Consider the following 21,204-nt stretch of genomic DNA (forward strand, 5'->3'; position numbering starts at 1 on the left):
ACTCAGCCCAAAAGTATCCACAAGAGCAGTTCAAACAAAACCTTGGGAATGCCACCAACTTTCCCTGTGGGTACTGGGGTCTCCTGAACTACCCCTCCAGTTCAATCAGCCCAGAATATCAGTGACTCTCTCTGTAATCGCTACAAATCGCCAAAGGACGGACCCCTGTTAGTCCCTCACGCTATGTCATGGATTTGGAAGGGTAAATAGGGCCGACAGGTGGAGGCAGACTACGAAACGCCGGAGATACCAAAATTTTCTCCCCCGACTTGGGTTAGGCCTATGCCCTCAATGCTTTCTAGTAAGCACGGGAGAAAATATTTGGTGCTAAAGAGCTCTTTAATCTTGGGGAAAAGGCAGAACAAGAACCAATGGCTGGAAGCAGAAGCCAGACTGATTCATATTGGAACTAAGGCCCATGTTTTGAACAGAGAGGGTGAACCCATGCCACCTTCAGCCAGCTTACCTGGGTATGTGCTCCCAGCCCGCCAGCGCAGGCCTGTGGCCACTGGGTGACTGCTAGGGCTGCAGTGTCAACCCTGGAAACTCTCCCCAGCCCCTTGAGGAGGGGCAGCTTTTTCTGGTTTAGGGCTGCTGTTACTTTCATCGGGGGAGGGGGACTAGGGGGCCATGGCCCCATCACTTTACACTGGCCAAAAGGGTGAGGGATGGGGGTGAGGGGGTGGAGAGGTATCGGGGGAAGAGGCAGCGCAGGAGCGGGATCTTGGGGCAAGGTGTGATGCGAGGACGGGGGAGAAGGGGCAGGGCCTCAGGGGGAAGGGGCGGGTGCAGGAGGCAGGGCCACGGTTCGGGTGCTGATGACCCCGCCACTTTTAGGGAGCTTCTGATGCTCTTGCCTCTCATTATACGGTGCTTTCAGGCCCTTCATCTTTTCCCATCGCAGCTTGCTAGCCCAAGACATCTAAGCACAGGACCGTACTGCTGATATTTCTGCTCTGCCACCTTCTTCAGAGGTTTCAGCCGGGACATAAAACAGCCAAGTGTTGCCAACACCGAGCGCCTCTGTAACTTTAAATGAAGATTAGCCGCCAGGGCAGAATGATGTCTGAAGAACACCAGAGGGCCAAGCGGGAACAAACTACCATGGGAAGTGGTGGATTCGCTGTCTCGGATTGACTAAAGCACATCTTCCCGAAAGGCGTGCAGACACAAGTGACTGAGCTTGATACTGGTGTGGCTGGGTGAAATTCTCTGGTATATGATGTACAGCAGGCCAGACTACAGGGCCAGCCTTAGGGGTGGGCCACTCGGGTGACTGCCCAGGGGCGCCATGGTGCAGAGGGCGCCGTGGGCAGTGCAGAGGTGCGCGCTGCCAGTGTAGTGTCAGAAACTGCTCCTGGCTGGCAGGGAAGCACTGCCTGGGGGAGGTGCCCAGATGTCTCCCTGCTTCCTCCCATCAGAGGAACATGGGGGGGAGCAGTGACACACATACTGCTCGCCCTCCCCATGTTCCAGGGGGCTGCAAGGCGGGGAGCGAGGAGCAACGCCAGGGCTCCCTGCATCCAAGTCACTTTCCCCACCCAGGCTGTGCTGTGAGGCATCAGGAGCTGCTGCTCTCCTGCCCTCCCTTTACACAGCCCAGGTGGGGAACAACCCCTGATGTCACTCCCCACTCACAGCCCCCGAGGGGTGCGCGGAGGAGCAGCGTTCAAGGGGGGAGCGAGCATCAATGCCAGCCGCTCTGTGCATCCAGGTCACTTTCCCCATGTGGGCACAGGGGTTGGGGGCAGGGGACTGGGGAGTCTGGAGAGCACATGGAGGCCAGGGGCAATGGCGGGGGAGCACCCACAGGAGCCAGAGGGGATGGGGGGCACTGCATCCACAGGGATCAGAGGTGCCAAAATACAAGTTCACCCAGGGTGACATTTTCTCTAAGGCCGGCCCTGCCAGACTAGATGGTCCGAAGGGCCCATCTGGCGTGAACCCCATGAGCGTGGCATGTGAGAGGGCGCGAGTGAGTGTGTGGCCAACTGACAGGTGCGACAGCACCATTTGGCTGGCATAGGTGATGGGATTGTTGTGGGAGCACACACAGCAGTGAGAAAACAGGAACAGCTGCTGCCTGCTGCCCTTCCGAGAGACCCTGGGGCGGGCAGCCCTCGCTGACTGGGAGAGAGGCCCGGCAGAGCCTGGATTGCAGCATCACCACCATCTCCCCTGCCCCCCACGCCTTTGCCGAGCCCACCCCGTACCTGGCGGGTCTCCTCGCACACCAGGGAAAAGAGCCAAAAATAGATGACGTACTCCCGCCAGGACGGCGTCGCCTGGAAGTCGATCATCAGGATGTAGGCGAAGAGCCAGAGGAAGCTGAAGTAGGAGAGGATGTTCAGGTGGAAGATGACAACAGGGGCCGTGAAGAAGGCGTGGGTGCGTGTCAGGCAGCTCATGGGCTGCAGCCTCTTCTCCCTGCATGGGGGAAGGAGGCAGGAAGGAACAGCTGACTTAGCTGTTAGAGGGGAGCTGGACGCAGCTGAGTAGGACTAACCGGGAGAGGCCTTGCTCTGAGCAGTTATAGTGCAGCTAGGGAACCCTGGGACTCTCCCCAGCCCCTCGGGGACGGGCAGGTTTGCCTGGCCCAGGACTGCTATTACTCTCATTATACTGTGCTTTAAGACCCCTCATATTCTCCCATCGCAGCTTGCTAGGCCAAGCAATGCCATGCCCAGGAAGATGTTGGGGCAGCTGCTGCGAGGACAGAGCCCAGCTCTGGCAGAGTGTCCTGGCTGCCCCCAAGGCTCACCAGTGCCCACAGGCCTGTGCTGGCCGGCTGGGATCACGTTCCCGGGTAAGCTGGCTGAAGCTGACGGCAGGACAGGATTGCCTGCTGCTAGCTGGCACAACAGCGCTCAGTGAGCTCCAAGGACTGGGCCATTTCTCCCACGGAGTAGATCAGCCAGGCTGCCGGGGCACGAGCAGTGCAGTGTGGGATGGCAGCGGGCATGGGTGGTGGGTATCGCAGGCCACAGGAGGCTGAGCCTCCCCAAACAGCCAGGTGTGGCCCTGCCCTCGCTCCGCCCTGAGACCCCCTCCTGCTTCCCGCTCTTCCCCCTGGCCTGGGCTGGGGCTAGGGTGGGCCGGCCTGTGGCCCAGGACTCAAGGCAGCTGGGGCCAGTGCTCGGGCTGCCTGGCACTGGGGCAGCCTGCCTGGCATGCTGGGGCTGTGGGTGCTGAGCCAGCCTGCCCGGAACTCTGGGGCTGGGGGTGCTCAGGCAGCCTTGAGCTGGAGCAGGGGGGGAACTATTTATGCCAGTGGCCAGCCCGGGGATGCCGCAGTGGCACAGGGGAGAGGCAAAGGAGGGAGGCAAGCACTCTGCAGTCAGGGAATGGGAGTCCTACAGTCCGACTCCCAGCAGCGCACGGCAGCTAGGGCCGGGGCCACGTGCCAGCTCCATCCTGGGAGCCCTGGTGGTACCTGAAGGTGATGAAGCTGGTGTAGATGAGGGGGAAGAACACCATGCACAGGATCACCCTCCAGAGCCCGTTGTCCACGCACAGCTTCCCCCACCAGACTTTGGTCAGAAAGGCCTGGGTGCGGCAGAGGAAGGAAATCAAGCTCATATGGAGCCCAGAGCTGGCCCCCTTCACCCCTAGCTCCAGCATGGCTGATCCCAAACAGAAATGTTGCCGTGGCCCACCCCACCCCTGGCCAGATCCACACCCCTCACATAGAGGGCGCAGTGAACAACCCAGGGCCTGCCCACAGCTGTGCCAGATGGAAGCTGGCAGAGGTTGGTTTGCTGAGTAGTTCACTAGTCTGGAAGGTGCACAGGGACCCCGTGTGGCCGAGGATCAGTGAGTGGCCACCAAAGAGCAGAGGAAATGGACTGCGGGCAATGAAACAATGTGGGCAGCCAGCGAGTGCCCGGGCGGGGCACTCAGGGCAATCCGAGAGCGTGTGCGAGCTCCTGTGGGGAAGCACTGGTGTGCAGGGAGCCCATATGCCACAGCACGTCCCCTCTCTCTTCGAGAACAGGTTCATGGGCTCTGCCCTTTCCAGGCAGCATGGCACAGGATCGATGCAGGTAATGGGTGCAGGCACTCTCAGAGCAACAGGGTGCCATGGGAACAGGACACCTGGTGGAGCCTGAGCTGCCAGACATGCTCCCCTGGCCAAGCTCAGGCAGCGGGAGACAGTGCTGGGGGAGCCAACACAAGGCCCTGGCAGTGGCGTGCCCTCCTTTGAGCCCCACACCTAGGAAGCGGGATACTGGGCCCTAGCATGGGACAGGGAAGAGGTGGGTGCCTCCTCCCAGCCTGGAAACACACCTGGATGCCTCCGTGGGACACAAAATTCATGTTCTTGGCCTCCAGCGCCAGCTGTAAGCAGGTGGTTTTGCCCCAGGCTTCCGAGACTCGGATAAGGAGCTTCTGGGCTCTCTCCTCGTCCTTGCGGTAACACTCTGTGAATACGCCTAGCAGGGCAGAGAGCAGAGCCACATGTGGGCAATGGGCCAAAGAGAGGCTAGTGCCCAGCGTGGATCGAGCCCTGCACCGCAGAGGAGACAGGCCGTTCCTGGGGATGGGGCCAGAGGCAGCGCCATTCAGCCCGGCCCCAGAGCTTCCTGTCCTTTTCAGGGCCCTGCGTTGGCCCAAGCTTCAGATTCAGGCTTTGTGCACCTGCTAGGCTGGAGATACATCTCTGGAGTTAGTCTACTCTATCATGGCATGTCCAGCTGTGCTCTGAACAGATTCCTGCTGACCTCTGAGCCCAGCACTCTTCACAGGCCCAGCCATTATGTTGCACTGTGGCCTCTGCTCCAGCCTCTCCTACCCGGCACCAGACACATTTCCCAGCCCCCAAGCAACAACTTTCCAAACAAATGGCCCGAGCCCCATATGTGTGTACCAAACACCCTGGTCCAGGTACAGCACCCACCACGTCCCTAAGGCCAGCCAGCCAAGCACGGCTTTGTCTCGCAGACGCCCAGGAGATAACTATCCACCTCTGTGTACCGATGCTCCTAGCCTGGGGGTATCTGGCACCAGTACACGGCACTGGAATAGTCAAGGCCCACCGGATCCCACCTTGCCCTGCCTGGCATCTGGACTGTGGAGCGACATTCGTCGTCGGAAATCACCAGCCATTGTCCCCAGCCAGAGGGAGGGGCGGTGCCTGATGCCAGTCGGAACCAGGGAGGGACCAGGAACGGACTCAGGAAAAAGAGCAGTGGCTCCAGACAGAAGGAGGGGCTGATAGTGTGACGCTGTTGTCGCTGGTGAGTTGTTGGGAGCAAAGATTAACCCTGGGATCTCTGGATCTAGATACATGAGCTGCAGCTGCCTGAGCTAAAGGACCCCCCGCTAGCGGGGAACAGATCACCGCGTGGAGCGGGCATGGCATATGGTAACAACGCTCACAGACGGCTCGGTGCTCATACTCCTCTGCCAGGGTCAGCATTTCCTCCATGCTGTCCGTGTCATCCTCCTCCTTGGACAGCTCCTTCAGGATCTTGCTGCAGGCCAGAGCCCCCGCAGTGCAGTCCTGGCTCTGAGAAAGCAGGGGACAGATTAGCAAGAACAGGGAACTCCCATCCTGGGAAGCCAGTAGAGCCCCATGTGTCCGCTGGAAGGAGAGGAGCGGGCAGTCCCAGGCTGAGCGCCACAGAGAAAGGCCAGCGTTACAAAGCAGGGCTGGAACTGATGGCAAATGGGGCTCCTGGCTAGACAGGTAATTCCAGCCCCTGCCTAGGCTGCAGTGTACCCCCACACTGGGGCCAGGTGCTGCCATGCCCTAGGGCTGCCCAGGTCTTTGGACCGTTGCTGGGAAATGCTGCAGTGGTTTGTCGTTTAAAGGGATGCTCTTTCCTGGCCAGAGCTTCTTCAGCACAGGAAACCCTCCACGCACCCCTTGCCCTGTCCATGAGCATCCCAGCACCTCCTCCCTTCCTGCCCAGGGAACTGGGAGCACCCTGAGCTGGCCCAGGACATGGCACCACCACCCACGCCGCCTGCTGGGAAGGGATCTCTCCCTAAGGCCTACAGCTCGCTGTTCCTGATGGCCTTGGCCAGTTCTACATGCAGCTGCTGCACTAGCAACACAACCCAGGCTGGGAGAGGGGGGCTCTCTGTCCCCTTCTAGTGGCTGCTCCGGGTACGAGACTTGCCCTTGCTACAGCTCTCAGGTAAGGGCCTCCACTGCTGTGGGTTCTCGAGCTAAGCTATCTTGTGCCTTGGCCTAGCTCAAGAGAGCCTGGGCACAGTGCCGAGCAGCAGGCACGGCCGCATGCTGCCATTACTCCCTGCACTGGCCCCACTGGAGAGACTTCTGGGCACATATCCTGTGGGTCCTAGCACCACAACTCACTGTGCTGCTCTGTGCTCGCTTTCATGGGGCATCGTGGGACAACCTGGCTGTCCCTCCTGTGGATTGCGGGTGGAAAAGGTCTAGGCCCAGGATATTAATTTCCTGGCCAGACCCAAGCTGATGAGCTGTAACCACCCAGCGCCGGAAGATAGGGGTCCCCCTCGTCCTAACGGGGACCGACAGCTACTTGGTTTGATGGAGGCAACGTGATCCTGGCATGCCTCTGCCAAAGCTGCAGATGGTGGTGGGTTCAGAGACAGCCTTTTGCCCTTGCTCTTACAAGAAGGAGGCATGAGCCCAGCTGATTCTGCCCTCTCCTACAGACCCCGCCCCTTCTGCACTAGGTCACAAGCATGGGGTGCTGACGACAGTGTGGGATGAGTAGAAATGGGCCCCAAACTTGCACAGGAGGGAAGCAGTGTTGCTGGAGCTAGGAGTCCATGGGCTGATGTGGCAGACACAGGTGGTCAGCACTGAAGGACCTGGCTTCAACTCTATTGTTGTTAACAGTGACCTCGGGGAGTTGTTGGGAAGGGTCCTCGTACCTGGGCCCAGATGATTTCAGCCAGCTCCTTGCGACTCTGGACAATAGCCCAAATGAGGAGGTCCCTGACCGGGTCCATGGTGAAGGTGACCCGGCCAGCTGAGCGCTTGTAGAGGGAGCGGAGACTCACGCCCTGCACCTGGGGAGGATGGAAGAGTTAGACCAAGACTTTGCAAAGAACTGACGCTCACTCGGGAGCACCCTACTGGCACAGCAAACCAGAGCCCTGGTAAGGGGGCAGGAAGGCTGCAGGCCATGGAGAAAGGAGAGACCTGGTGACAGGGACCAGCGATCTGGTGTCACTGCAGGGGCAGCTAGCTAACTTGCTCTCTCAGCTTGTGGCAGCTGCTCTGTGCAACTCCCAGCTCACACCGTGAGGCCCTGCACTAATACATGCAGAAGCAGGGGAGCCAGGCATCTGGGGAAACGACGTGAGGAAATCTGCTGGCAAGTTTCCTCCGTAGCTACCAGGGTCTCCCCTCCCCAGCCCCGTGTACTTGTCCTGTAAACACCTGGGGTTTCCCCAGTGCGTGGAGCCAGGAACACCTGACTTAGAGGGTCTCCCCTGCCCTGCCCCTTGTCGGGACAGGGACAGCAGTGCCATGTGGGTGGGACATGCTATTGCTACAGAAGGGTGTCTCATGACTAACCCACTGTGCAAGGAGGAAGGCCATGGGAATCAGGCCCCAGGAAAGGGCCAGGCAATGATCTGCCTACAACGGCCACGTTTGGCTTTCAGGTGATTTCGGTGGGGACTCAGAGGAACCCACTTGAGCTGAGGAGAGGTTGGACTTTTACAGGAATTTAAACCTGCGTTTACCTGGAGAGGAACAACCAAACAAATACAAGGGCTTGTCTAGAGCAGGACAGTTTACAACAGTGGAGCTACATCAATGTACCTATCCCAAGGCCAGCTCCTGTGGGCCATACATGGCCCCGGGTCCAGGTAGGCATAGTTACACCATGCCAACCTGATAACGGATCGGAGAGCTGTGCCATCACGAGCCCTCCTTTGCACCAGTGTGGCATTAGGGGTCAGCCCTGGTTGGAGGCACATTGATACACTCCCACCAGTGCAGATCTCCCTGAGCCTTCAGTTGGATGTCCCAAGGCTGGGGTTTCTCAGATGCTGGCCAGTGCAGGGATTGCTCAGGTGCCCGGTTTGAAACCTGGCCGCAGTTCTAGCCTCGCCAGCTGGTATCCTCTCCCAGCAGGTATACCCCCCTCAGCTCCCTCTCCCCTCGCTCCCTGCCCCAGCACAGGGAGACTCGTACGTTGAGCTTGATATGTGGGACGGCGATGGAGAGCCGGTGCCGCTCAGCGTGCTTGGGCTTTGGGTACAGCGGCTGCGTGGAGTTGCCCAGCAGCTCCCTCAGCACCTGGGACACGTGGTGCAGTTGGATCTTTGGCACCTTGGAGAAGGCCGAGCGCTCCTTCTCCTCCACCAGCACCTTCTGCAGCTTGCTGTGGAAGAGGCTGGAGGGCGCCATGTTCTCGTAGAGGTAGATCAGGGTGTCCCACGTGACGAACTCCTTCAGGTGCACGCCCTGCTCCAGGAACAGCTTCACAAAGTCCGGCTTGTTGGCGATCAGGGCGGCGGCCATCATGGGGTGCAGATCTGCAGGCTGGCAGGCCAGAGACAGCGCTGTCATTGAGTGACGCCGCCCTGCCGATTAGTCCCAGGGGAAGGGCAGGGCACCAAAGCAGGCAGCGGGCATGGGGCACCGCAGCAAGCCTGGGCAGGGGTCGCTGGAGCAGAGGAAGCAGCCAGCAGGGGAGGCAGCAAGACAGGGGAGGGCATGGACAGGTCGACACAAGCCATGCACAGCTCACGTCTCCACTGCCCGCAGTAAAGCAAAGTAGTTTTGCCCCCTTGGGCAGAGCTCCGCTCCTCCTCTGCCCTGGGCCACTGGCCACCTGCTCTTCTCCCCTCCTCTCAGAGGAGCCGTGGCTCTGGGGCTGCTCTGCCCCACTCGGACAGCAGCTAGGCAGCGCTCTCATCCCCTTCCCTGCCCAGAATCCAGTGGTGTGGGGCTGACCAGCTCCCTCCGGTCTTCCTCCCCTCCCCCCAGGAGAGGAGTACTTTCTTTCTGCCTGTCTTTCTCGACCTGGGGCCCTGGCAGGATCGGCTGCCTGTGTGACCCAGCCCTGATCCCATCTGTACTGGGTATTACAGCTGGCCAGGTATTTCCCGTCCTCGGGGCCAGATCCTTTCAGCCTTACTCACGCCAAGTAATACCCCTCCCATGTGCAAACCCGCCAAATTCACTGGGACTCCTCAGGTCAGTAAGTGCTGTGAGGTAGCGTGCACAGGGGTTGCAGGCTGTGGTGCTTTTGGTAGAGCACGGCATCCTCTAGCTACAGGGGCTCTGTAGGGGCCATCCACCCTGGCAGGACATTAGACCTACGAGTGGCCGTGCTTCTGTGGTCAGAAGGTTTGGCACTCTGGAACTCTGCTTTCCTGGCTTTTGGTTCTTCAGTGGCTGAGATGGGAGTCCCTGTAATTCTCCGACGCGTCTTGTCATGCAACTTTGGATATTTCCATGGAGAAACTAATGCCACCCTCACGTTTTGTTTTCAGGTATGTGTGTGTGTGTCCTCTGTTTAACCACTGCTTGTCTCCAGACCACGTGGAGTGGTACGTACACCTACAGCTGGTCAGGAATTTCTGTTTGATGGGTTTCTCATCAGGAAATGCCAAAGCATCAAAATCAAATTTTTTTGCAGGAACGTATGGGTTTCGATGGAACTTGCGTAAAGGAGGTTCCTCACAGCTAGGATGGAATTTCTGGTTCAACCCAGAGAACCTGGTGAGTAGGGCACTCATCTGGGATGTAGGAGATCCAAATTTAAGTCCCTCCTCTGCCTTATTCAGAGCAGGGACTTGAATCTGGATCTCCAATATCCCATGTCTTAACTATTCTGGGCGCTTGGTCGTTCTCTGTCTCATGTTTTTTCATGAAAAATGTCAAAAGGTCTCGGGTTTGTTCCAATGCGGAATGAAAACAGATTTCAAAACCTCAACATTTTTGCAGAATGGAATTCTGAATTCCTGGCCAGCCCTGCTCCCATCTCTTGGGTCCCACTGGGCAGCTGAAGCCTTCCAACAAAATATTTGCCAACACGTCAACTTCTGTAAACTACTTCAAAGTTCCAGTGGAGTCAGATAAATTAAAGGGAAGATGCAATTTTTCCCACCTCTAGCTTCTGTGCAATCAGATTGAAAAACAGGTGCGTGACAGTGGAGCTGGCTTTACTTTTCCGGCCCCACTTCTCTCCACATGAATGTTGTGACACTGCTGAGTACGTCAGCGGGAAAATGCACAGCTCAGGGAGCGGAGCCATGCATCCAGCAGGCTTGCGATGCACATAATAACTGAGTGCGCAAAAGGACGGCAGCATCTGCGACAGATTTCTTGGCAGTGGAGTGGTAACTTATTTCTAAAAGACAGCTATTCAGACTCTAGAATACATTCCCTGCCCAGTCAGCATTTAAAGGCCGGTCACATTTTTGGCCTGAGCAGGTTGCTATTAGATCTATGGATAGGGCCCTTCGTTTTCTTTTTCCTGGGAATTTATCAGTGTTTATTACTACAACAACAAAAACAGGTGAAAATCGGTGGAAAAAACTATTGATACTTTTTCTGGGTAAATACTGGGGTTTATTTTGGTGGGCGGAAGGACGGGGAGAAAAATAATCCATAGATTAATGCTTTGACGAATGGAATTCAATGTGGTTTGCTGCAGAAATAAAACAGAACTCAAAACACAATGCCACCTCTGAGTTTAAGAAAACAATATCTCTCTAATTAAGGCTACGGTTTTGTCCCGGAGGTCGTGGAATTCATGGAATCCGTGACTTCCACAGACCTCCATGACTTCAGCCCTGGCGGCTGGGAGCTGCAGGGTACTGCCGCTTCCCACAGCGGCAGGAAGCTGTGAGGTACCCCCACCGCCTGAGGCGGCAGGGTCCCCAAGCTCTCAGCCGCCATGGGCAGAGGGGGTACCCTGCAGCTCCCAACTGCCACTGCAGGCAGGGGGTACCCTGCAGCTCCCAGCCATCGCCATGGGGCAGAGGGACCTCCGCAGCACCCCATCACCGCCACAGGGCAGGGGGACCCTGGGCTGCTCCCTGGCTGCCATGGCAGGGCAGGGGGATTCCCATAGCTCCCTGGGGAGGGGGCAGGAGGACCCTGCAGCTTCCCTCCACCGCTGGTGGCAGGGGGACCCTGGAGCTCTGAGCCCCCACCAGTGGTGGGGGGCCGGGGGGGGGAGAGCTCCCAGCCACCCCACAGCTGCCCAGACCCTTTCCATTTTATCATGGAAATTTTTAGTAAAAGTCAGGGACAGGTCACAGGCTTCTGTGAATTTTTCTTAGCCTTACCTATAATCCCCAAATAAAACTTTTCATTTGAATAAACAGTTTACTGTTGTAGACTTAGAACTATTAGCCTATAAAGACTTACATTTAATAATTGGGCCAGACCATTTGCAGCGCATACGCTCAACTTCATCCTTTTCTCCTGATTTTGTTTTTTAAAATGTTTGAATCCTTCCTTGTGTTCCGAAACGTAGTCTGATACAGATTTTCATTTTCTTCCCATTGTTGTGTGTCAGATCTTTAAACCGTTGTCTACTAACAGCTTGACATGTGTTTGTGGTGGGCGTGTGTTTCATCCATAGGTTCAGATGCGCGCACGCGTACTTCAGAGCTTGTGTGCGTGCCTGTTTATTGTGTGTATCTTGTAGACTAACACATAGCCTTACTTCAACAGGCAGCTTTGCATATACACACAGAATAATGTATTCTCGTAATACATATATCTCATGCAATGTACTGTATTTTCCTAATAAAACAAGTTATTTTTTATATATTTGAATGATACAAAAGTAGGATGAAAATTGGAAAAAAAACAAATAATACTTTTTGTAAAACCCAGGATTTTTTTCTGTAAAAATCGGTTTAAACTGAAAACAAAGGGGTTTATCTATGGAAAAACAGGGCATTACCAAGTACTGAATCCTGGGTTCCCCACCTGTAGTTCAGACTCACATCTACAAGGTTTAAACAGAGTAGCTGCTTCTGACAACATAAGAGCCTTAAAGCAGGTAGAAATTGACCCCCTGAGAATGCTCCCTATGCAGGGGGCTCCTTGGCCAGCATACAAGGCCCTGTAGTAGCCCTGCTCTGGAGGGGTGGCTGGCACGCATTGCAGTAGGGCTAGTCTCTGCTCCTCAGAGCAGTCAGGAGATAGGAAAAGCAGAGCATACATTAGAGCAGGCAGCCCTGCACCAGCATCCTGACCGGCCTTGGCTCCAGAATAGGAGGGAGGCAAAGGTGATATAAAGCCCTCCTAGATCCCACCCCTCCATCCCTGCACCAGGGCAGAGACCTTGGGGGCTTTTTGCCTTCTGGAGCCTGGGGCATAGGTCTCTTGCTGGTTTGAACTAGTGTAAACATGGGAGTCTCTGTAACTTGAAGCCTTTAAATCAAGATTTGAGGACGTCAGTAACTCAGCCAGAGGTTCCGGGCCTACTACAGGAGTGGGAGGGAGAGATCGTGTGGCCTGCGATGTGCAGGAGGTCAGACTAGATGGTCATGATGATCCCTTCTGGCCTTAAAGTCTAGGAGAGTACCTGAAAATCAGACCCTCCGCTCCCCACTTGCTGCTGAAGGACAAGCACAGCCAAGTGCATCTCACCTTCCATTCATGGTCATCTGTGAAGATTTCGCTGCGAGCAATGTCCACCCTGTTCCAGGCCACTGCCAGCTTCAGCTGGTGGTCCCAGTTCTCGTGGCCAAAGTGGTCGCGGTTTCGGGAGGCTGCAGCCAAAGGCACATACAACAGAGTGAACTCCAAGGCTGGGCCGGGATGGCCACCTCATTCTTACCACCCCCAGAAAAGCAATATCCAGAGCCGGGCCCCTTGATGGAGAACCAGCCAACTGAGCAGAGCAGCCTGCCCATAGCACACCCCAGTGAGCACAATGGGCCAGGGGCAAGGGAGGCCAATGAACCCTGGGAGAAAGACACCAGAAGACATCCCGTATTGGCCCTTCCATTGCCGCGGCTCCTGCCCTCTTGGTCTGTTGTGAGCCATTCGCCAAGCCGCTACGTCTCTCTGCCTGCCCCACACATCCTATGGGTGTGGGATTTCTGGATGGGAATCCAGCGCACGTGCAGAGCAGAAACAGCGCAGTTGCTTTGTTCTGAGAGGCGGGGACTGGTAGAGCACTATGGCCTGTGACAATGTGCCAGGAGTTCTCTCCTTATCCCTGCCCTGAAGAGCTGCCAGCTTAAGAAACAGTAGAGACCAACTGGAAGAGCATTATGGGAACTGGCCTGAGGAGCTGCTTGGATCCCCACAGACACTGGAGCAGGATGTCCCCCTGCCAGTGAAGTAACCAACGATGATGAGCCAAAAGGGAAAGGGCAGGGACATTGGTTGACTCTGCCCTCATGTGGGATACATAGGGGGGACTCTTCTGACCAGCAGAAGAGCATGAAAGAGTGTTGATTGTCTCGTGATAGATCAGTGGTTGTTTTAACAGTGATCCCTCCAAAAGCAGGGTCACACGTTCCCCTGGGTCTGAGTGAGCAAAAGGCAGAGAGCGAGGGCTGGATGATCTGTGCATGGCACTAGATAACTACCGGGCAAATGTCTTCCATTCAGACAGTACCAAAGCATCTCAAAGCACCTCACAGCCTTCCTCTGGTGAAATGGTGAAACAGCGCCTCATATGGGGCAAGACGCAGCAGCACCCCACAGGGACAGATGCTCTTTGGTCATGCTCAGTGAAAACACTTGGGAAATTAATTGACAACATCCCTGCTCCATCCTGTAGCAGGAAGAGAGCCTGAGACACAAGCTCTTGTATTAGAGGCCTGTTATGAGGCCTGGGCTAAAGTAGCAGTCAAAACTTTGCTGATATAAAGCAAAAATTAGACTGTGAGCTAGAGGCAGGCCCTGCTCACAGAATTTGGCAAGAACAGGGCTGATATTACAAAAACACACGTTCCTAAGAGGTGCTAGGCACAGAGCACTCACGCAGACACATTCCAGAAGGGTGGTACCAGAACATCCCAATATTAAGGATGGTACAAAAACGTTCCCCAAGGAAAACAGGAACACACTGTCCCCGTTTAAAAGATACAGTCAGGATGACAGCACGTAATAGAGATGTTTTGATTGAAGCAACATGTAAAAGGTGATGGGTGATAACTAGCCACATTAGAGGGCAGTAACTAACTATGTTAGAGGGGCAGTACTAACTTGTTTGTATTAGGATATAAAGATGTATTTTCGAGGGAGTGTTTTTGTTTAGTCCAGGGAGGAATGGAAAGTCCCGCTGTTCACTGAGCTGGTCCATTGTTACAGGCATACATGTATTAGTGGTCCAGTAGAGTTTGCGGGATACTAGTACTGTGCTTGTTGACAATAAACTTGGCCTGGTGCCTTCGTACCTTAATGGATTTTGTGGTCATTGGGCGGCTGGCTCAAGTTCTGCTGTGCCAGCTTTCTGCGCAGAGCTGGGACTGCACGCAGGGAGAACACACACGCAGCCAACATCTGTCCACACATCCTTTTCCTCTGCGTATACCTCACTCTCCCCCACACAGCCCAGAGACACTGCACCAGAGAGTGACAACCGGTGCACTCAGTACCGCGGCTACTAAGGAGCAGCTCAAGCACTGGTGAGCCCATGGCCAGCTCTGGTGTGAACTGGCAGCATCCTGATGCCTGGTGGCAGGCACATGCCCACCAGTCTCCAGAGCAGAGCCAGGTAACACCTTCCCCGCCCCTCACCTTTGAGCAGTGCCTGAAGAATGGCCACGTCCACATCTTGCTGGCCATCTTTGCCCTCCCGGAAGATGGTCAGGAGCTGCCTGCTCCGCACTATGTCTTGGATCTGCAAGGAATGGCAGAGGATCAGATGTTCTGCAGCAACAGCATCCCTTGCCGTGCCACCCAGCTCACGTGAGGTTAATGTTCTTCCTGAAGATCCTGGCTGGACCGCCCAGTTCAGTTAATACCCTGCTCCTGCCTTGCGATCTGTGGCCCCTTGTGGCCCATTTGACGTTAAATCCCCATCTGCCCTGGAAACCTGTTACCCCTCCCAGCCCATTGGAGGTTAATTCTATGACTTCTGTCCCAGCCACCAAACTGCAGACCGAGTCCCTGTCCTTGGAATGCACAGACAGCCTGCTGCTTGCTAGAAGACTGCAGGTTAAATCGTGGCCCCATTGGAGTTGATGGCAAAACTTCCCCTGGCTGCAGTGGGACCAGGATTTCACCCCGTGTGTTCCTCTCCCCAGAAACGCTCCTGCCCTCTCTAGGCACGCTCACCTTTCATCCTCTGGACAATTTGCACAGTGCACGTAGTCACTTTGCTCACACAGATGTCCGCTTGCACACACAAATGATGGGGTTTTGTAGGTGCATCCAGGGTGAGTGGTGAGTACGGGACACAGGCTCCCTCCCTCCCAACAGTGGGGTGCATAGCTAAGGTCTGGAACGCTTCCCCAGCATCACACATGGGGTCCCATTCCTCAGTGGCTTGTGTGGTAACTGCAGATCCCAGGAGGGGTGACGCATTGCCCTCCCCTGTTATCCGAGTGCTCGGGGGGATGTCAGCCAGAGTAGCAGATGGGGTGTGAGCATCTCACCTTTTTGGTCCACTCCACGATCTTCCCCTCGGTGAAGAGCTCATAGGTGTCCCGGAAGAGGATGCTCAGTTCCTTCTGAATCAGGGAGATGGTTATCTCTGGGACAGGCCGATTGGCCACCTGTGCAATGACATCAGCCACACGCCCGGACCCCTCCACTATCACACATGGGGTGCCATTGGTGATCGCATTGTAGATTGTCTGCAAAACAGAGATGCAGAGCTAGAAGGGTTGACCCAAATCCACTTCAATCAAGGGGAGCCTTCACGTTAACTCCAGTGAGCTTTGCATCAGGCCCGAGGCACCCACAGCTTACACACAGTCCCCCATTGGTGGTGTCTCTGCATCTCTCACCACTGATGGGCTTCGACACCCCCCCCGCAGTCCTCCTCCACTCAGGCTAAGTGAAGGCTCCCTAACACATGGCTCTCTCGGCTTGTCTCTGCACTGGGGATTTCCAGGGGGAGCCATCCCCACAGTGTTTGCTCCTTTGTTATTTGGAAGTCATTGGGTGCAGTCATGGTTTTAGCTTTTCCAGGCCCAGCAGTTCTGAATTCCTGCCTGACCTGTCTGGGAGGAGGAAGCTGCGCTCTTCCCCTTCTCTCCCGTGTACTTACATCGAGCGTCCCAGGTCCCCCCTCCAGCACTACGCAGACGATCGGGATCTTGATGGCGACTCCTGCAAGGAAGCAGGAACTCAAGTCAGCTCCATTTGGACGCAGACCTCTCACAGATCAGCCGCCCTGCTAAGACAGGCCAGCATGGATCTCCCTCAAATAGCTACGAGTAAAAGACAAGCCACAGGTATTTCCAACCCATGCCAGCTTGCAGAGCTGCTCCCAGAGATCAGCTAGCAAGAGGCACTGGCCAGAAGGGCAGGGATGGTTTGTAGTCACTTCACCAGCAGAAATACTGCCTCGACTTGTGCCACTGACCATGGGTGGCGTGTGATCTGCCGGCTGCAGGAGGCTAGAACCCAGCACTGCCCCTTCCTTCCAGCCCAGAGCCCCCCCACCGCAACCACCGGCCCCCACCCCAGGCTAGTGCCCCCAGCCCTGGGAGGGTGGGTGGCGCGGCTCCAGCCTCCCCAGCCCCAGAGAACTGCATAGGGGGATCCGCAGAGCAGGAAGCTGGAGTGGGGGTGGGCCTGGGGGCAGAGCATGGGAGGGGCCATGCCTGGCTGTTTGAGGAGGCACATCCTCCCCCAGCCTATGATATTCACCTCCCATGCCACTGACAAAGCCTGGCAGAAAAGACGTTATCCACTAACGGAGCTCCTTCTCCAAAGCCTCTGCTCCCTGGACTCTCTGACACCACCCGCCAACACTGAATGCACTGATGCTAACACGCGACCTCCTCCTTGCCAGACGCCAGAGAGATCTAGGAGCTTGCCCATGCCCTGGTGCCAATGTCTGTCGGATCTCACGTCTTTCACTCCCTCCGCTCCGGAGCAGGGCTGACCTGTGCTGCCATTACCTTCTTTCACCTTAGTCTGCTCGGAAATGAACTTCTCCAGTCTGGTCCTCAGGGAGATCTCCACACCGTATCTGCCATGGGTCCCGTCATCCACCAGGATGAAGTGGGAGTGGTTGCTGTCCAGGCAGGAGAGGTTCCCCTGGCTCTCCTCATCCAGCACGTATTCAGCCGGGAAGCCGCCCTGCAAACAGCCAGAGGAAAGAGAGACAGACCAAAAGGGGGATTTCGCTGGGCCCTTCTCACTTGGAGAGCTCTATTAGCAGAGCAGGCGACGGTCCCCTGGCTGAACCCCGTAGGAACAGCCCCAGGGAAGCAGACAAGAGCGCAGGGTGGTGGCCAGCAGGTGTGGTGAAAACAGCAGGTGTGCGAGAGGGAGTCCGCACAGGGGTGTGGGAGAGGAGAGAAAGGGGACAGTCCTGACTTGGATCAATGAATGATGGACAAGATGGGCCAGTGTAGTGACAGAGGCAAAGCCAGAAAGCAGAAGAGGGCGGGATCAGGACTGGGCAGCAATCTTTGACAAATAGCCATCCCGGCGCCTCCCAAGCGGTTTCTCACAGTGACTGTTACTTAATCCTCTCAGCTCAGCAGCTCGTGCAGTGCTCCCTGCACCACCTTGCCTGGGGCCCCCTCTTTCCGGGCCCCTCCTGATGCTTTACGGAATCGAGAGGGGAGAATCTTCCGCTCAGAAATACACAAAGGAGGGATTTGAAATTGCTACCAGCTCAGTTAGCTCAGTGATTCGAAGGTGGACACTGCATAGCATAGAGGCCAAGAGTCTCAAACAGGGGTAGGGGTGCCTGGAGTTAGGCTCCCAAGTCCCAAAATAAATGATCTGATTGTCCAAAGCGTCAAGTTCTCAGCAGCTCTCAGTGAAATCAATGGGAGTTGTGGATGCTCAGCCCTTCTGAAAGGCAGACTACTTATTTAGGCACCTAATAACGTCACACTGTCTCATTAGACTTGAATCTGTCTGTCTTAAGTATTCCTGAGGGGCCTATCACTGTAACTACAGACTCAAGCTGGAGTTCTGCAGATATGGCAGGCTTCTCCAGTATATTTCCCTGAAACAAAAGCAAATGTGTCACAGATTTGGTTAACTTCTGAGAGGTTGGGGGCGGGGGGGGAAATCTACATTATTTTAGAACCAAAAGCGCCCTAAAATGTGTTTGCAAGGGGGAGGACATATTTTCCTCACCCTTGTCATAATATGGCCCGTTCTGTCTTTCTCTGCTGTCTATTTTTCTCTTATCGCTGCTGAGATTGTGTGAAAATATCTAACATGAAATGGGCAAGGTCAGGAGTTCCATTTGCATGCTTGGTATTTTAAATACATGTTATTAGCAAGCAATCATGAATTCCTTCTCCTTTTTCCTTTCTGATGCAAGGTTTTCAAAGAGGTTGGGGGATAAGTGTTGGCCTTTATGTCTCTAATCCTCTGAGGGTGTGTGAGATTCAGGACATGTCTACAAACACACAGCCCCCTATCCCCACCCCGCAGACACCGGAGCAATCAAACACACAGCCCCCACACCCCACACAGGCTGGACACTCACCATGGGGCAGATGAGGCTGCCTCGGTTGTACACGGTCCCCCAGGTGGCTATGCCGATGGTAACAATTTTGCCCTCTTTGCAGCTGCTGCTCATGCTGAAGTCTCTCACAGCTTCTCCCACCTGCTTCATCACGCCGGCGTGGGACCCACCCGTTATGATCCAGGCACCTGGCAGACAGAGCAGGGGTTGGCAAGGTGAATGCGCCACGCACAGTGGCTGATATCCTAGCCTATCAGAGACCTACAGAAGTCCCCCTTCCACCCAGGTTTTGGAGACTCTGAGGCCTGTGGAGTACCCATCCTGCATTCTGCCCCATCAGTACCTTGGGGTGTCAAAGCCCTCCGTGCACTGAGCCCACCCTCTTTGACACAAAGGTCTGGGACCTCGCTGGGCTTCATGCCTCCTTGCCCTGCACTTTGTGCAGGCCCTAGGGGAGGAGAATGCCACTATTGCAGGTGGACCGTGCTTTGTGCAGCGGCAGACAGATTGTCTTGTGGGTCAGGACTGGGATGTAGAAGATCTGGATTTGGTTCCCTGCTCTCCCGCAGACTTCCTCTCTGACCTTATGGACCTGTGTGTTTCTATAAGGTGGGGATAATCATAGAATCATAGAATATCAGGGTTGGAAGGGACCTCAGGAGGTTATCTAGTCCAACCCCCTGCTCAAAGCAGGGCCAATCCCCAACTAATAACCCTTCTTCTTCCTCTGTTGGGCTGTTCAGACTGAACTCTTCAGGGCAGGGGACTGTCTCTCACCATGGCCTTAATGGCCATGTCTTCACTGCCAAAAAGGTGTGTTTTACAGTGGGATAACTATCAGGCATTAACCACCTCTTTGTAAAACCCTAGTGAAGACAAGGCTCTGTAGCTTTTGCTGGGGGTAGGCGAAGTTAACCACAGGTGTGGGGTATAGGGCAGCTAAAAACTACCTGCGCCTTGTCTCCACTAGGATTTTGCAGCGAGAGCGCTAATTTGCACTCATTCTTTTGCTGTAAACACACACCTGTTTTGGCAGTGAAGACACAGTCGAAGATTTAAAAGCATGAGGCTAACGTGTTAACAAACACCTTTTAAAAGTCTAGTCTAGGCAAGGCACTCTGCCTTTAGCACATGGTAAAGGGCTCCGGTTAAAGCTTAAAAGGCACACACTTGTCTGGAGACCTTTTAAAAAAACCCATCAACATTATTAATGCATATGAAATCTCATCCTTCCAATTTTACAAATAGCCAAATATATCACCTCCTGATGCCACCCTATTTAATCTGCAAAGAATCAAAAGGGTTTCAGGATAGTAACAACACCAATACTTGTTTAGAAAGTCTAGTCTATAGCCCGCAGCACATGTTCACCGAAAGTTTTTCCAACCTCCAGCCATTTCCCCCCTTCTTCTATTGCTTTTCCTTGGAGAGAAAGTGGCAATTTTCTGTAGTATTTTTATGAAGCCTATTTGTGCCTCAGTTTCCCCTATAATTTGCATGGCTACCCAGATGAGGTGAGAGGAGGACTGTTTGCTCTTAGGGCAGGCTGGGAGACATAGGTATGAATGTTGCCCAGCTGTCTGAGCCTGGATGGGTCATAAAAAAGGACTGACCAAGGCCAACCCCATATCAATGGAGGAGCGAAGAAGACAAAGGCAAAGTCAATTGCTAGGACATTGACAGCAACCCAGAGGGAGATGGATTTCCGCCCACTCTCAGCAGGGAAGCTGAACACAATCCCCCAGCTTGAGAACAAAGGACTGGGGAGGTATGTGGTGCGGGATAAGTGATGGATGCTGTAAGGAGTCAGGGCTCTGACCTGGGAAGCGACCAAGGAGGTCAGACTGAGACCCCAGACAGAGCCTAAACATGGGGGTTCACTACAGCTTGGCTGGGCTCTGGGCTAACCGGCATGGTCTCTGGGCTAGCCTTCACTTCTCTGTGCTAATCTAAGGACTTCCTATACTGTGTACAGTTAACACAGGAGAGGCTGATGGACCTGGGGTTATTTAGTCTGCAGAAGAGAAGAGTGAGAGGGGATTTGATAGCAACCTTCAACTACCTGAAGGGGGGTTCCAAAGAGGATGGAGCTCGGCTGTTCTCAGTGGTGGCAAATGACAGAACAAGAAGCAATGGTCTCAAGTTGCAGTGGGGGAGGTCTAGGTTGGATATCAGGAAAAACTATTTGACTAGGAGGGTGCTGAAGCACTGGAATGGGTTACCTAGGGAGGTGGTGGAATCTCCATCCTTAGAGGTTTTTAAGACCTGGCTTGAAAAAGCCCTGGCTGGGATGATTTAGTTGGTGTTGGTCCTGCTTTGAGCAGGGGATTGGACTAGTTGACCACCTGAGGTCTCTTCCAACCCTAATCTTCTATGATTCTATGACTAATAACCCCAACTGTTTTGACAGTGCTGTGGGAGTGTCACTGTGTATGCTGGGGTGCATTAATCTCTGAAGCGGCGACAAATCTCTACCAAGAGTCTAGCTCAGTTGGACTCTCTGAGCAGATCTCATGGTGTGAAGTAGGAGTGCTGGAGCCCCAGAGGTTCAGTCAAGGAGGCAGTGAGGTAGCATGGCTTACCCTGGAGGAAGAGTGAGACCCTGTGGGGGTCTGGCACATTGAAGGGGCGCCTCCTGGAGACTGTTCCAAAACTG

At 55.0% G+C, this 21,204-nt stretch overlaps 1 protein-coding gene across 1 annotated transcript in view; it reads right to left on the bottom strand.

The window, feature by feature from the left end:
- Positions 1 to 21,204, bottom strand: part of TRPM2 (transient receptor potential cation channel subfamily M member 2) — a 56,974-nt gene that overhangs the window by 18,818 nt on the left and 16,952 nt on the right. The window contains exons 6-17 of the mRNA XM_074964138.1: positions 18,570 to 18,736; positions 17,014 to 17,194; positions 16,155 to 16,216; positions 15,538 to 15,738; positions 14,678 to 14,780; positions 12,572 to 12,693; positions 8,144 to 8,494; positions 6,871 to 7,008; positions 5,380 to 5,509; positions 4,288 to 4,433; positions 3,434 to 3,546; positions 2,214 to 2,427 (exon numbers count right to left, since the gene is read on the bottom strand). Of these exons, the coding sequence (XP_074820239.1) occupies positions 2,214 to 2,427; positions 3,434 to 3,546; positions 4,288 to 4,433; positions 5,380 to 5,509; positions 6,871 to 7,008; positions 8,144 to 8,494; positions 12,572 to 12,693; positions 14,678 to 14,780; positions 15,538 to 15,738; positions 16,155 to 16,216; positions 17,014 to 17,194; positions 18,570 to 18,736 (1,928 nt within the window). The remainder of the gene's footprint in view (positions 1 to 2,213; positions 2,428 to 3,433; positions 3,547 to 4,287; positions 4,434 to 5,379; positions 5,510 to 6,870; positions 7,009 to 8,143; positions 8,495 to 12,571; positions 12,694 to 14,677; positions 14,781 to 15,537; positions 15,739 to 16,154; positions 16,217 to 17,013; positions 17,195 to 18,569; positions 18,737 to 21,204) is intronic.

This window comes from Natator depressus, chromosome 9 (assembly GCF_965152275.1).
Source record: "Natator depressus isolate rNatDep1 chromosome 9, rNatDep2.hap1, whole genome shotgun sequence".
Taxonomy (NCBI): domain Eukaryota; kingdom Metazoa; phylum Chordata; order Testudines; family Cheloniidae; genus Natator; species Natator depressus.